This window comes from Chenopodium quinoa, unplaced genomic scaffold (assembly GCF_001683475.1).
Source record: "Chenopodium quinoa cultivar QQ74 unplaced genomic scaffold, ASM168347v1, whole genome shotgun sequence".
Classification (NCBI taxonomy): domain Eukaryota; kingdom Viridiplantae; phylum Streptophyta; class Magnoliopsida; order Caryophyllales; family Amaranthaceae; genus Chenopodium; species Chenopodium quinoa.
In genome coordinates this window covers 303020-316145 of record NW_018742924.1, presented here as the reverse complement: position 1 = coordinate 316145, position 13126 = coordinate 303020, and the positions used below count along the sequence as shown (strand labels likewise).

Below are 13126 nucleotides of genomic sequence, written 5' to 3'. Positions count from 1 at the left end.
CCGGATGGTTGGAGATCCGCCTCCGACGGTCAAGTTAGTACTTGATTAAGGAGTAATTAATGCGGAAATTAAAGTGATTGGGTCTCTCTAGGTGAGAGTGTTTAATGTGTGTAATCTGCTTTTTAGTGTGTTATCTCCCTTAATGAGGATTAAGGGAGGTATTTATAACCTCGGGAAACGTGTCAATCTAGGTTTAGGTTAACCTTGGGCTGATTGGGCCTCCCTCGAAAGTTGGGCCTAGGTGACCGGTTATCTCAGGTGTCATGGGAAGGATACGTGTCGTGTCGTAATTGGTCCATGGTGGACGGATCATTGCTTGACACGTGGCAGGCTCCTATTGGCCCATGTGACGGACACATGGCGGAACCTGATTGGTCCACTTGTCAGATGGTGATTGGTGGGGAAAAATCCCCTAATCATATATATATGTATATATATATGTATATATATATATATATATATGTATATATATATATATGTATATATATATATATATATATATATATATATATATATATATATATATATATATATGTATATATACATATATATGTATACATACATATATAAAATTCCCAACCAAAAAAGGGAGTTCTCTTTAAAGATTAACATAGATTGAGGATATAGTAAAACCTTAGAGTGTTACCCAATATTTAGTAATGTTTTCTTTTAAATAAAGTGTAATCAATACTCGGATTTTTTTCTTTAATTTATTATCTAAGTTCTATGATGTACTTTTGAACAATTTTATGCTTTGAATAAAAACTAGAGAGTTCTTTATTTATTTAACCGAATCAAAGATAGCCTATGTATTCGTATTACAAAATCAGGTTTTGCGTAGTTCTTTGTAATTTTTTATTTTGTATTATTTTTTCTTTAATCCTACTTGTAGAAATTAAATGAAAAAATCGATCAAACTTTGTTCAATAGTTTAAATAAAAGTTTAATTTTGTTTTCCGAGTACATGTAAGATTGGATACACCTTCATTTTATCGCTAATAAAAATCGTTATTGATTTTTTGCTTGCGAAAAATTTCGTGTTCGTAGTTTATCATCAGGTGACGCTCGCAACGTCAGTGGTTGTTGCGCGTGCCTACCGTACGCAGTTCTTGGTTGCGCGCGGTATCTGTGCTACGAGTGTATTATTTTTAATATATATGTTATTACCCCCCCCCCCCCAATGTCAGGAATTTTTCGTAGAGTTCGAAAAAAATCGAGCACTTGAATGGCTTGTTTCAATTGACATGTTTTGTGTCTACCCCCCCCCCCCCCAAATCCAAGATTTGTGAATTTCACAGTAGAGTTTGTTAAAGTTCATAAAACTTAGAATCTTTTGTTTGAATGCTATGAAAGATGATTTGAATTTTGAGTGAACGAGTTTATCTAGGTTTTAAATGTAGAGTTTATCCAAGTTGATCAATTACGCGGTATAGTCCTATCCAATTAGCTTTGAATTTTCCTCTTGGATCAGTTGGTGGACCTCTAACCTCTTTTAATACAAAGTCACCTTCTTTCACTTTACTGGGTCATACTCGTTTGTTAGAGTGTCTCGCAATGCGTTGTTGGTAGACTTGTACATGATGCAAAGCTTTCAATCGGCGTTCATCAAGGAATAAAAACTCTTCATACCTAGCTCGCACCCATTCAGCTTCCGATAGCTTACTTTCGAGTACGATGCGTAAGGATGGTATTTCCGGTTCAATTGGTTGAACTGCGTCCATGGTATTTCCATTCATGTGAGGTCCACAAACACCTTTGTGAGTATCTTCCACATGGCGTGTGGACTCGGGTTAGTCTATACACAATAGGCTTTGATCATTAGGACCCTTTCTACACAATCGACCGTTTATTATCCCATATTGGGTTGCGAGCGTTCTTAAGGCGCGTTGGTCTTTTGATGAAGTATTTGCAAGATATATGCCATGAGTAATGTAGTGGAGGATATGATCATACCAAGGATTCTCTAATTTAATGTCATTTAATTCCTCTATTGTGCTGCAATAAGCTGGTTCATTTCTTCTTCCAACGCATAACGACATCATATTTAAGTGATCAGGATTGTGGATCATTGAGGCTAATTTTGCTAGCGCATCGGCAAATTGATTCTCATCCCTCCCTTGGGAGATACTTGAAGTCAATATAATCAAAGTTCTCGATGAGTTGCTTTAGGTGTGTTTGGTATATTATCATTGTAGAGTTTTTTATTTTTTATTTTTTGAGCATATGATTTATTATTAAATTGGAATCTTCATATACCTCTAATTTTTGCACACCTATGCTAGATGTTGCTTCTAACCAATAATGCACACTTCACATTCTACGACATTATTAGTAACCTAAAAGTCTAGTTTGGTAAAGATTGGACTATGTGCTCTCTCTGGATTTATGAGTAACACTCCTACACCACACCCTTTTTTATTAGATGCACTGTCAAATTACATTATCCATTTGTCATCTTCTGTCATGAGAATCTCCTCATTTAGGAGATGAGTAGTTTCTTCATGACTTGTTTGAATAGGATGTTGAGCTAGAAAATCGGATATTATTTTTCCTTTTATTGATTTTTCAGGAATATATTGTCTTTTTTCCCCACAACCACCACCTCACTGCCACTGCCACCACTACCATCGTGTTGGTACCACCTTCCATGGTAATCCACTCTTACACCTATCATTGATCTACCTTCTCACCTCCTTACATGGCAACCCATCATAACTATCAATCATTCCATCACAATCACCCTAGCACCACCCAAAAATAACCTCCCACCCAATCGATTGGAATACTACCAATCCCCCAAAAATCAATGCGACCCCAAAAACCCACTCACCCACCCATCCAATTAACCTCCACCCTAAAAACCTTCCCAACCACCCTGAAAATAACCCAGTGTTGTTTAATTTGTTGACAAAAAAAACGATGAATTAAGGCGCCATTAAATACACTAATAAAAGCACCAAGCCATCCACAACATCTAGTACAAAATCATCACCGAATTAAACCTTAGAAATCAAAGTAAGTAGCAACCATTGTTAGTGGTTTTGCGTTTCAAAGTAGAAAGAAAAGAGGACGAGAGAGAGGGGCAAGCAACGATCTGGTCATGCTGGCGAGGTCGTTTAGTGGTAGGTGGATGACTTAAGTGGAAGGGGATGGGTTGGGGTCTAGTCAAGCAGTAAAGCCGTTGAAGAAAAAGGAAATTTTTTTTTTAATAATTTTTTACAAATAATTAAACTAATAAAAATAAAAACTAACACGTGGCATTCTACCTATTTCAATTGAGCATTAATCTTATAAAATCAGTCATGGCCTATTTTGAGAAGATAAGGGTAAAATGTCAGATTATTTTGGGATTATTAAAAGGTAGGATTATTTTGAGAAGACAAAAAAAAATGTTGGATTATTAATATAAATATTTCTTCAATTTATAGATAAAGTAGAAGAAAGGATACCTGCAAAAGAAGAGTAATTGGGATTGAAGAAAGTAAACAGCGCCCAAAGTTCGGATTATTCCATAATAATCCAAAGTTGGGATTATTAAAAGAAAATACAACAAAATTAGGGTTATTTTTTTTACAGTTTTTTCTTAACAATATTGATTGTCGTTGTTTAACACCTTAGTGTTTTGACCCACATTACAGGTAACCATGCTAGCTGGATTTTGATAATTGTCTTGTGCAGTATCCTTATCAGTGTAATCTGAAGATTGCAAAGCTTGCATCACTAACTTTTCTTGTGGTGGTTAGAGAGCCATAAGGGCAGGGATGATGAGAATCAATCCCAAGATCCTCTGGAATCGTGAATTGAAATATCCCTCACTCTCAACATGCATCACTACCTAGATTATTGGACATCCTTATTTCCGTTAGCAATGAAACACGTTCCTCTCTAGTTTCAATAGGATTGTCGAAATTCCCTCCACAAACCATATCATCTGCCTTAGACCACTCCCATTCATGGGCAAATTTTAAAAAAAAATGTCATTCTCTCTCTAACCACTTTCTCACTCCTCTTTTTCACTTTTTCTTATTGTCATTATTTTTCTACAACTTTTCACACACTCATGAGGTACAAAAAACCTACACTGTTCTCTCTCCTAAATATTACTATCATCACATTATTTTTTAATATGTGCACCTTTTTTTTTGGGTTGATTTGATACCATGGCCCATACTACTGTAGCAATTAATTTTTTGCCATTGCTATGGGCATTTGAGAATTTTCTCATGGGCATTTTTTAGCGATCATGAGTGAGAAGCCAAAATTTCCTTTTTTTTTCCATAAAGTTCTTCTCATGGGCATTTACCCATGAGTGAGTGCTCTAAGGTAAATTCAATATATAGAATTTGAAGATAGAACTCAAAATTACACTCAATTAGTGAAATGCTTCACATTACCTTTGTCTCAAATTTAAGTTAAACACTATTTTGTGATCAAATTCATACTATATTTTTTAGGAAAATGCTATACATAGCTCTTAGGGCTCTATGTAAGCATTAAATTTACACTTAAAAATCGTAAAAAGTTAAAAAATCATTAAAATATAAAACACTTACTATACTGATTTACGCGTGTTTTTATCATGAATTCCTAATTTAATACAATTTTCAAAAGTGTAATTAATACTTATATATAACCCTTAGGGCTAGTGGGCTACATATAGCATTACCCTATTTTTTAATATCATTTTAGAACAAGTTAAATTATCAAATGTTAATCATTAAGTATCACATAGTATAACATTATTTGGAGTTTATAAATGAAATATTATTAACTTCAAATCAAATTTTCTTACAAATTAGCAAAAAACACAAAAACAACCAAAAAATATAATAATAATAAATAAATAAATAAAATTAAATTGCACTTTAGTAAAGGTTAAAGTTAAAGTGAATGCTAAAACTTCTCAGCTTCCAAATACATAGGTGTAAAAAAATTTTATTTTTTATTTTTGAAAGAATATATAGGTATAACACAGTTAAGGTTATTTTTTTATATAATAAGAAAAATATCAAATGAAATAACGAAGCCAAAAAAAAAATAATAGTAACAAAAATCATTACAATGAAAAAATATCCCAAAGTGGTTCTTGGAACCCTATTTACAGATGCACTAAAACTGCAGCCTAGATGAAGTCTGACAATAAAATCATACCCCTTTCTAACTAGAAAATGTGACAACATAATGTTAGTGAACATAATACACAACACGCTTCGTAACCCAAAAAGGCACAGAAGTGATTACTGCAACACCAAAATTGATAGCCCCAACAAGGCCTAACCCTGGCAAACCCCAAAAAAAAAAAAAAACTTATCTCTGAGTAACTCGTATACCAACACCTGTTTGTGTAAACGAACTCAAGTACCATATATGTGTTTGTGAATGGGTTGGCTACTGAAACTCTTAACGACCTCCAACCACGGTTTTTCTACGACAATAACAGAACTCTTTGAAACATGACCAACAAATAAAACAGGATGTTTAAACTGGACGAATTCAAAATTCCGTCTGCCATACAGCTTTATGTACATATCAGGCTGTTGCAACTTGCGCTTCAGCCTTCCAGTTGAGTTTAAAAGCTTCTTTGAGACAGTGTCCAAACCATTAAGCATTTCGGTTTTGACCAAGTCACTACTATCATCCCGTTCAACAGGCATTCCAAAGTCAATCAAACACATTGCCCTGCAATAAAAGTTCGTTTATAGTCAGACCCACAGCTTGTCCACCCCGTCAAACATAGAAGCACAAAGCCAAAATTTAGATGACTGGTTTCAAATAGAAGATGATAACTACAGAGTACTTAGTTTTAAAGAAAGAACTACTACAATAAGCCATGCTTAAGGTTATTTGTAGCAACACAAGACCAAGAAAAAAGTGTAGCTCATAGTTCTGTTCTTGACGTAATCCTTATAGATATAGGCATATAGCACAGGGAGAATTAATCATCTCCCATCACAACAGGATCATTGTCATCAATTTCATCAAACTTGATCTCTCCAAAAATTAAACGCATTATTATCTGTAGACAAGCATCCTACGTTACTTTCAGTAAACTCTATAGCTAAACATTTAATTAAGTTATTATTAAATCTGTTTTGAGGTTCTAGGCAATATTAATTACTTTCTAAACAAAGCCATGATATCTTTCGTGGCATGAAGAGAACTTTGTCACAAATGGTAGGACAACGCTTATTTATGCTCAGCTATGACATGAATATTCACTATGCAACCTATGAAGCACCTAAGCACGCCGGGGGTATACTCGCTGTGCCTGCAGACGATTTGGATACAGCTAAATTAAACGGCAATCAATAAGAGGCGAGTATGAATCAACTTTTCAACCTACCAAGTCTCTATCACTCATGTTATATTCCTGATTAGATGTTATAGTCCATTAGACCATTCGTAGTTTCATACTACCTCTTTTGTAAAAGCTCTTAGCATTTACTGCTAGCACTGTTAAAGTGTTAAGGCAATGGGAGGAAGAGTGCTGATAGATTGTTCATAGTTTCATACTACCTCTTTTTCAAAAGTTCTCAACATTTACTGCTAATGCACGGTTAAGGCAATTGGAGGGTAGGTGATGATATGGTAAGAGGATGTAAGAAAAGGTGAATAAACTAAGAGCGTGCAAAAAAGTGGGAAGATGTAAGATCAAGGTAGTAAACACGAGTGAGAAGAAAGGTGTCAAGGAATAAGTCAGTAAGGTAGTAAAAAGAGTTGCCAAAAATGATCTATAACAGAAACTGTTATTTTTAAGACATTAATAATAGCTGGATGTCATTTCCCTTATGCATGCTTCATACACTACGGGAAATTAAGGACGAAGAGTATTATTATCTCCAGAGAAAGTAAGACAAAATTATTTTGGGATAAACTGCAACCAAGACCGGGACGCGCCAGAAAAGGAAATAACTATTGGTGAAAAGAAAGGTACACCTAAAAGGACGCATAATTTAGAACTCAAACCTTTAACCACTACAAATTATGGACAATTTGTCTAAAGTAGTTCACAAACTACCAAAATTGCAATTCTGAAATCAAGTTATACTGCACATGCAAAACATAAAAAAGCACACAGCCGTCTCAAGAAATGAATAGAAGCAAGCCAACTTCTAGACAGAAAGGTAAAGGAAACACACCTTGAGCTATAAACAACAATAGATGACAAACTTGCTGATGGTGGAAATGAGATGCCAATAACTTCGCCAGGAAATTCCTGGAACCTCTGAGGCAAAGTAAAAGAGTTTTTTCTTGACCATTCACCCAGTTGTTTGGCCTCTACGTCAAATGCATAAACTTGGTTTGATGATGTTGTGATGACAAGCACATTGTTACTATGGGGAGAGAAGCCACCAGCGGTAACAGAAGCACCATCTAATCTTGATATGAACCAATGTTGTCTGTTTAATGCAGTAAGGAGGATGGTTAGATATACATATAAGAAGCATGCATTGACAATTGCAAAGACATAATCAAATGAAAAATGCAGGATAACTGTATGCAAATTTATTTTAAGAATTCATCAACATCATACATCACAGTCAGTGTTAGAAAGTAGGGATCATATGCTGGATCACACAAGGAATTCACATATAAAAACATCCAGAAAAGGCAAGCTAATTGCAGCAAAACGAAGTAAATGAGCATTTATTAATAAACTTCACAAGCATTATTGTAAAACATTGTCAAAAAGCACTAGCTACAAGCCTACAATGTGACATCTTTCCTCTCGACGGACACAGATAATGCAGATGCGCAAGATAGGAACATAATAAACCCAATGTGCTGTAATTAAAAGACATGGCGAGATGGACATCCAGATAACACTCTAAAAAGAAAGATGTAGTGCAATCCAGGATATGTAGCCATCTTTTAATTAGAATAAAATGGAGTATTGCAGAAAAAGAACAGTAAAATTAAGACTGCCCAACAATGCCATTGATTAATCAGAGGTTTTGAGGAATTAGGCTCTTGGTGGGCTCAACTATTCTGCAACAACCCCAGACTAAATTAGATCACCTGCCACGAGCCAAAGACAGCTAGGCAAGTAATTTACAGGACATTGTGAGAAGCATCCAATTTTACTGATTATAAAGTATAAAACTACATATCAGAAGCAATCATCCATTACCATTCCAATAAACCAGGACTAATAATATTTTAGCAGGCTGTAAACCTTTTTCAAAATTAAAAAAAAAAGGGACATAAACTAAGCTGTACTACAATTCAAAGAAACTTACTAATTACGAAATTAACATAAAAAGAAGGTCCACCACACTACTCTTTACCTCTGTATTTCCATATTGAAGACATATATATCCCCAAAGCAATTTACAGCAGCCAACCATTGTCCATCAGAACTTGTGAACAATTTCGTGATTGGAGGCTCACTGGGTGGCGAATGCTCATCTTGTGTCTTACGATAAGGTGTGAAAACGTGCAACAATTCTGTAGATCCCAAGTCTACTACCTGTAAACAATAGGTGAAAGGAATTGAGCACAAATTGTCTATGCAATACTTGAAGCTCAATAAAAATTCCTATATACAAACAATGCCATAATTTAAATTATCAACAGAACTACCCAGTTTAAAAAGGAGAATGAGAGAATGAGTGCATGATTAGACCAAATGGAAACTTGCTTTTATTAATAGTTTACCAAGAAAATTGTGAATAAGTTGAAATTAAATTTATTTAATAGATTACCATGGAAATATGGGTGTTATTGAGAACCAATACATTCCCTACAATGTTTTAAGTTTCCAAATGTCAGAATACACTACAAATTCCAAAATGCCACAATATATAACTATAACTATAACATTCCAATGCCACAACATGTTACGATACATTCCAAACGGCGCAATCAATTACAATAAGATCGCATAAAAGTACTCCCCTCACTAGAAAGCCTCAGGATTTTGCATAATTATAGTTAGTAACAGCTTACACATAGAGATGTGAATAATCCCCAGTCACAATACAAGCATGACTTGATTGAGACAGAAAGCAAGCAAGCCAGACTGGGAAGAAAAGGCCCAAGTCCACTGCAAAGCTACCCTCTACAACCAGCAGTCCAGCACAATGATAAGAAGCATGGAAACTTTTGCAAATATAACTGCTTCTCTTTTCCAAAACTAGGAGCCTCCAAAATCTGAACCTCAAGGAAATTTAGGCAGAAATGTTTTCTTTAGACTACAAGCAAATCACGCCCTTGGGTAGCCATTTTAAAACTTGTTCTAGTTGTAATTTGAACTTGGGTAACCCTTATCAAAATTATCTTATCTAAACTTGTAAGACATGAAATAGAAAATAAGGTGAATAGAATAGAGCTAAATGTAAGACAATTCTTCATTGGAACCAAACTTTTAAGTAGGTAAGTGATAAAGGAATCCTGCGTCCATCAAAAATCCAAATAGTAGACAAAGAGCTTTTATATAGTTTATAAAACCAACACAGTCAATAATAAGAATGAACAACTGGATTTGTAATCTCATTAATAATGTATAGGAACTTATTAACAATATAGTCTTATTTATAGATTTGTGCCAGAGTTGTAGCTTTTGCTAGCAATTGAAATTGTTGTCAACAATCATTTACTGAACTATTTTAGCATTCTAAGAGAATACAGAATCACAAACCATCTACTTGTATATGCTTAGCATTTAAAGAGAAATTAAGTTCAATAAATCATTAGTTAGCTACAATGCCTAAATTTTTTTTATGAAAAGTGAACATGGAAAATGAAATAAAATAACCATAACAGAGTATACACGAATATAATGAAAAAGGAAAGGAAGCACTTACATATATTCTTCTATCACTTCCTGCGACAATTAATCGAGATGAATCTGAAGTGAAAGCCAGGGCATGAGCATAAGGCAGTTTGCCAGGAAGTTGTCTTTTATCAATAACCCATGCATTTTTGGAACCTCCACCTCTCTTTAATGCAAATAGTCTTGGTTTGGCATGATTAGAAAAGCAAAACTGCGACCCAGAAGGAGAAATCGCGCTGCAAGTAATCTTTCCAGATCCCTTACTGTTGACACGGGCCAACAAATTAGTTGCTGCGTGTCCACCATTAGCCTTTTCAAGAGCAGTACCATTTCCCAGTTTAAGAGAGAGGATATCAATTCCATTTGAGCCTTGAACTAGAAGCAATGACATCTTGTTAAATACAGAGTTTTGGACCAAATGTACAGGCACTCTTTGAGGAGCAGGGTATACATCATGAGGAGAAAATTTCGTAAATTCATTGGCAGAATATGCGAACATTCTAGTGTCATCACCAGCTGATAGAAGCATTGGAACCCCCAAATTTGCCCACTTGTGATAACTAAAGTCAACAGGCTTTTCTTTTGTGCGAATTCTTTTAACCTTCTCATCCAGGAGCAAATCTGGCAATGGAAAAACATGTATCATTAGAGAAAGCACCCCTAAAATCTTCAGTACATAGAGGATGCTTACACATGCTCTAACAATCATGAAAAAAGATGCACAGAAGTGAAGCACAAAGACAGACCTTCCTGGCTAATAGGCACTGCCACAGTCAATGCCCTAACATCATGTGTATGAGCACTTCTGCTATCAACAAAAACCCATCTCTTCCTGACTGCAGAAGACAACTTACTACCGTGACTGGAGTCAAGAACATCATCAGAGAGCTCGTATAAGATCACCTGTCAAACAATATTAACCTTAGTTGCTGCATAATAACACATATTGAGATTATCTAAAGTGTTGAAAACCTTTCACAAATCAATATTTTACAAACAAAACAATTGCACTAATCTACTGAGGTCTAAGAGTAACTTTCTGTGAATATAATAGTTCCAATTGTCCCTATATTTGCCTTTTAGGGTTATGAGACCATATGGGATGAAAGTCTGAAACAACTTTCTGTGAATATTCCGGACAGCTGTTTAATGAAATTTATACTTATCTACCAACCCACATAACATCAATCAGAATGCACGCAATTTGATTGGTCATCATGGCATTCCAGAGTTTTATACCTTTCCATCAGAACCTGCAGAAAACACCCTATTGTGGGAAGGTGCTGCGGCCAAAGCAAATGAGTCACCTTTGTGAAGAGAATGCGCCTGCAATAGTGTTCCGTGCTTAATATCCCAGAACTGAACACTGCCTGTGCTATCAGCACTCACAAGAACCCCGCACCTAATCACAGCATATCAATTGAGTGAGTGAACAAACAAAAAAGTGAATATGCTAACTCAATGCAACATCAAAAAAGCATCAATGATGACAATTTTGTAGAGGTAAATGTATGTAATCTAACCCCTAGTCCTACAACTCTACAAGTCAACAACTATTAGATAGTCTACAGTACGAAACAGATTAATTTGGTTCAAAAACTACCTGAGAGCAAGTAATGACCAAACACAAATTTCCGACCCTGCTCCCAAACCTCCAAGACCAACAGTAATCCTATATAGTTCATGAGCGCGTTTTGCATCCCAACATCTAATATACCTGCATATTACAAATGAGTAACATTAGACAGCTTATCGCGTTAGCTAACATGAATTCACAACATCTTTTCTCCAAATTAAGAGATATTTTTAAATTAAGGCATAGCATACCCATCACTACTTCCCGAATAAATAAAATTTCCATCAGTGCTCCAGGTCACACTAAGACCCCGGCCTGTTATAAAACAAAACAACAGTGTGAATATCCGCAGATTATAAAACAACTAAACAAACAGACACAAGGGTGTAGAGCACTCACCGCTAACCCTAGGCAACGATTTATGGTATGTCAACTCATTAGTATCAGGAATAGTATATAATCTAACACAACCATCATCACAAGCAAGCGCTAATCGACGATTCTCCACTTCATGAAGCTCAACTCTACCATAACTTTCATCATCATCGCTACTTTCACTATCATCGTCAATATTATTATCTATCACAACCCCATTTCCATTGCTATGAGCATCGTGTTCGACCTCTCCCCATCGGTTCTTTAATGGCTCTACTGCCATCTGCCATATCGAAACGCCCACTGATTCCAGCACAGTCTACCATAACAAAAGAATTAAAATAAAAAACCATTCAAATGAAAAACCCATGTTCCACAATCAAATACAAAGTATAATCTATCAATTAAAAGTACCTTTTGATTCAATTGATAAAGATCCCACTCAGAAACAGACCCATCAATACTAGAAGAAAACAATCTTCCGGACGAAGAACCCTTAGAACTGGTGCGGCACCAAACAAGTGACGAAATTCTCGAATTGGGATCGCCATGAATCGTCTAAAGTTTTCAAAAGCCGCGACATCATCAAAAACAGTGAAGAAAACGCAGAATTTGAACATTTTGCAAAAATTGAAAGAAAAGAAAGAAACAATCACAGAAAAAGTAATACCAATTGGCAGTGCCAGCCGACGGAGCCAGGAGATACGAGCCAAATCTCGAGAGAGCCATCTTCTCTAGCGGCGGCGACTTGGGAGTCATCGGCGCTGGTGGCAAGGGCTACAACCGGCGATGGCTTCCAATCGATACAACTGATTGTGTGTTGTTGCAGCATTTCTAGGCCAAAAACCCAGGCTAAGCTCTGAAGCTTCTAGCTGCTGCTTTAATGGAGGTTTCAAATTCAGGAGATTTAGGAATGAACGCAGCGAATGAAAGAGAAAACGTTGTTATGGGTTCTTTGTCTACTGCTTAGCGGCTGCTCAATATATATATGCTTGTCACTAGGTTAAAGCTTGGGAAACTATGATAATAAACAGGAAATATGGCATTGTTTCGTGATTAGCGGTTAGCTTATTGCTGACAGCTTATTATATTAGCTACTCTCTCCGTCCCCTTTCATGATTTTCATTTAAGAGGCGTTTTGGTTCACATAGTGGTATGGTTTGGAATCAAAAATGGGATTAAGGAGAATAAGGAGGTATTGGGTTGGAAATTAATAATACGAGTACTTAAAATCATGTGTTTGGTTTAATTCTTAAATGGAATCTTATCCCCGTAATGCCATGTTTTTTTTTTTTTTTGGTAATTAAGAGGTTTTATTGCCAAAAAGGATCAATTTACAACCAAGTTCCAAAGAGGAACAGAACTAGACTAGGAGGAACCTAGTAAACAAACAAAAGCTA

General features: G+C 35.7%; 1 protein-coding gene across 1 annotated transcript; it reads right to left on the bottom strand.

The window, feature by feature from the left end:
• Positions 1-4959: 4959 nt before the first annotated feature.
• LOC110728334 (U3 small nucleolar RNA-associated protein 4-like) lies at positions 4960-12704 on the bottom strand. Its single transcript, XM_021907990.1, has 11 exons — positions 12397-12704; positions 12141-12284; positions 11751-12045; positions 11603-11666; positions 11379-11492; positions 11015-11177; positions 10522-10678; positions 9807-10396; positions 8289-8470; positions 7140-7400; positions 4960-5679 (listed from the first exon to the last, which is right to left on the bottom strand). Exons 1-11 carry the CDS (start codon positions 12556-12558, stop codon positions 5355-5357), a joined length of 2457 nt encoding a protein of 818 aa, XP_021763682.1. The 5' UTR covers positions 12559-12704; the 3' UTR covers positions 4960-5354.
• Between the last annotated feature and the right edge of the window lie 422 nt (positions 12705-13126).

What these genes read in the sequence shown, in the direction of transcription:
- LOC110728334 (XM_021907990.1), bottom strand. Translation starts at nt 12,558, where the DNA reads ATGCTGCAACAACACACAATCAGTTGTATCGATTGGAAGCCATCGCCG. An exon ending in TTTATCAATTGAATCAAAAG is followed by an intron (nt 12,046 to 12,140) that starts GTACTTTTAATT and finishes TTGTTATGGTAG; the next exon opens with ACTGTGCTGGAATCAGTGGG. An exon ending in CTGCAGGTTCTGATGGAAAG is followed by an intron (nt 10,679 to 11,014) that starts GTATAAAACTCT and finishes ATTGTTTGACAG; the next exon opens with GTGATCTTATACGAGCTCTC.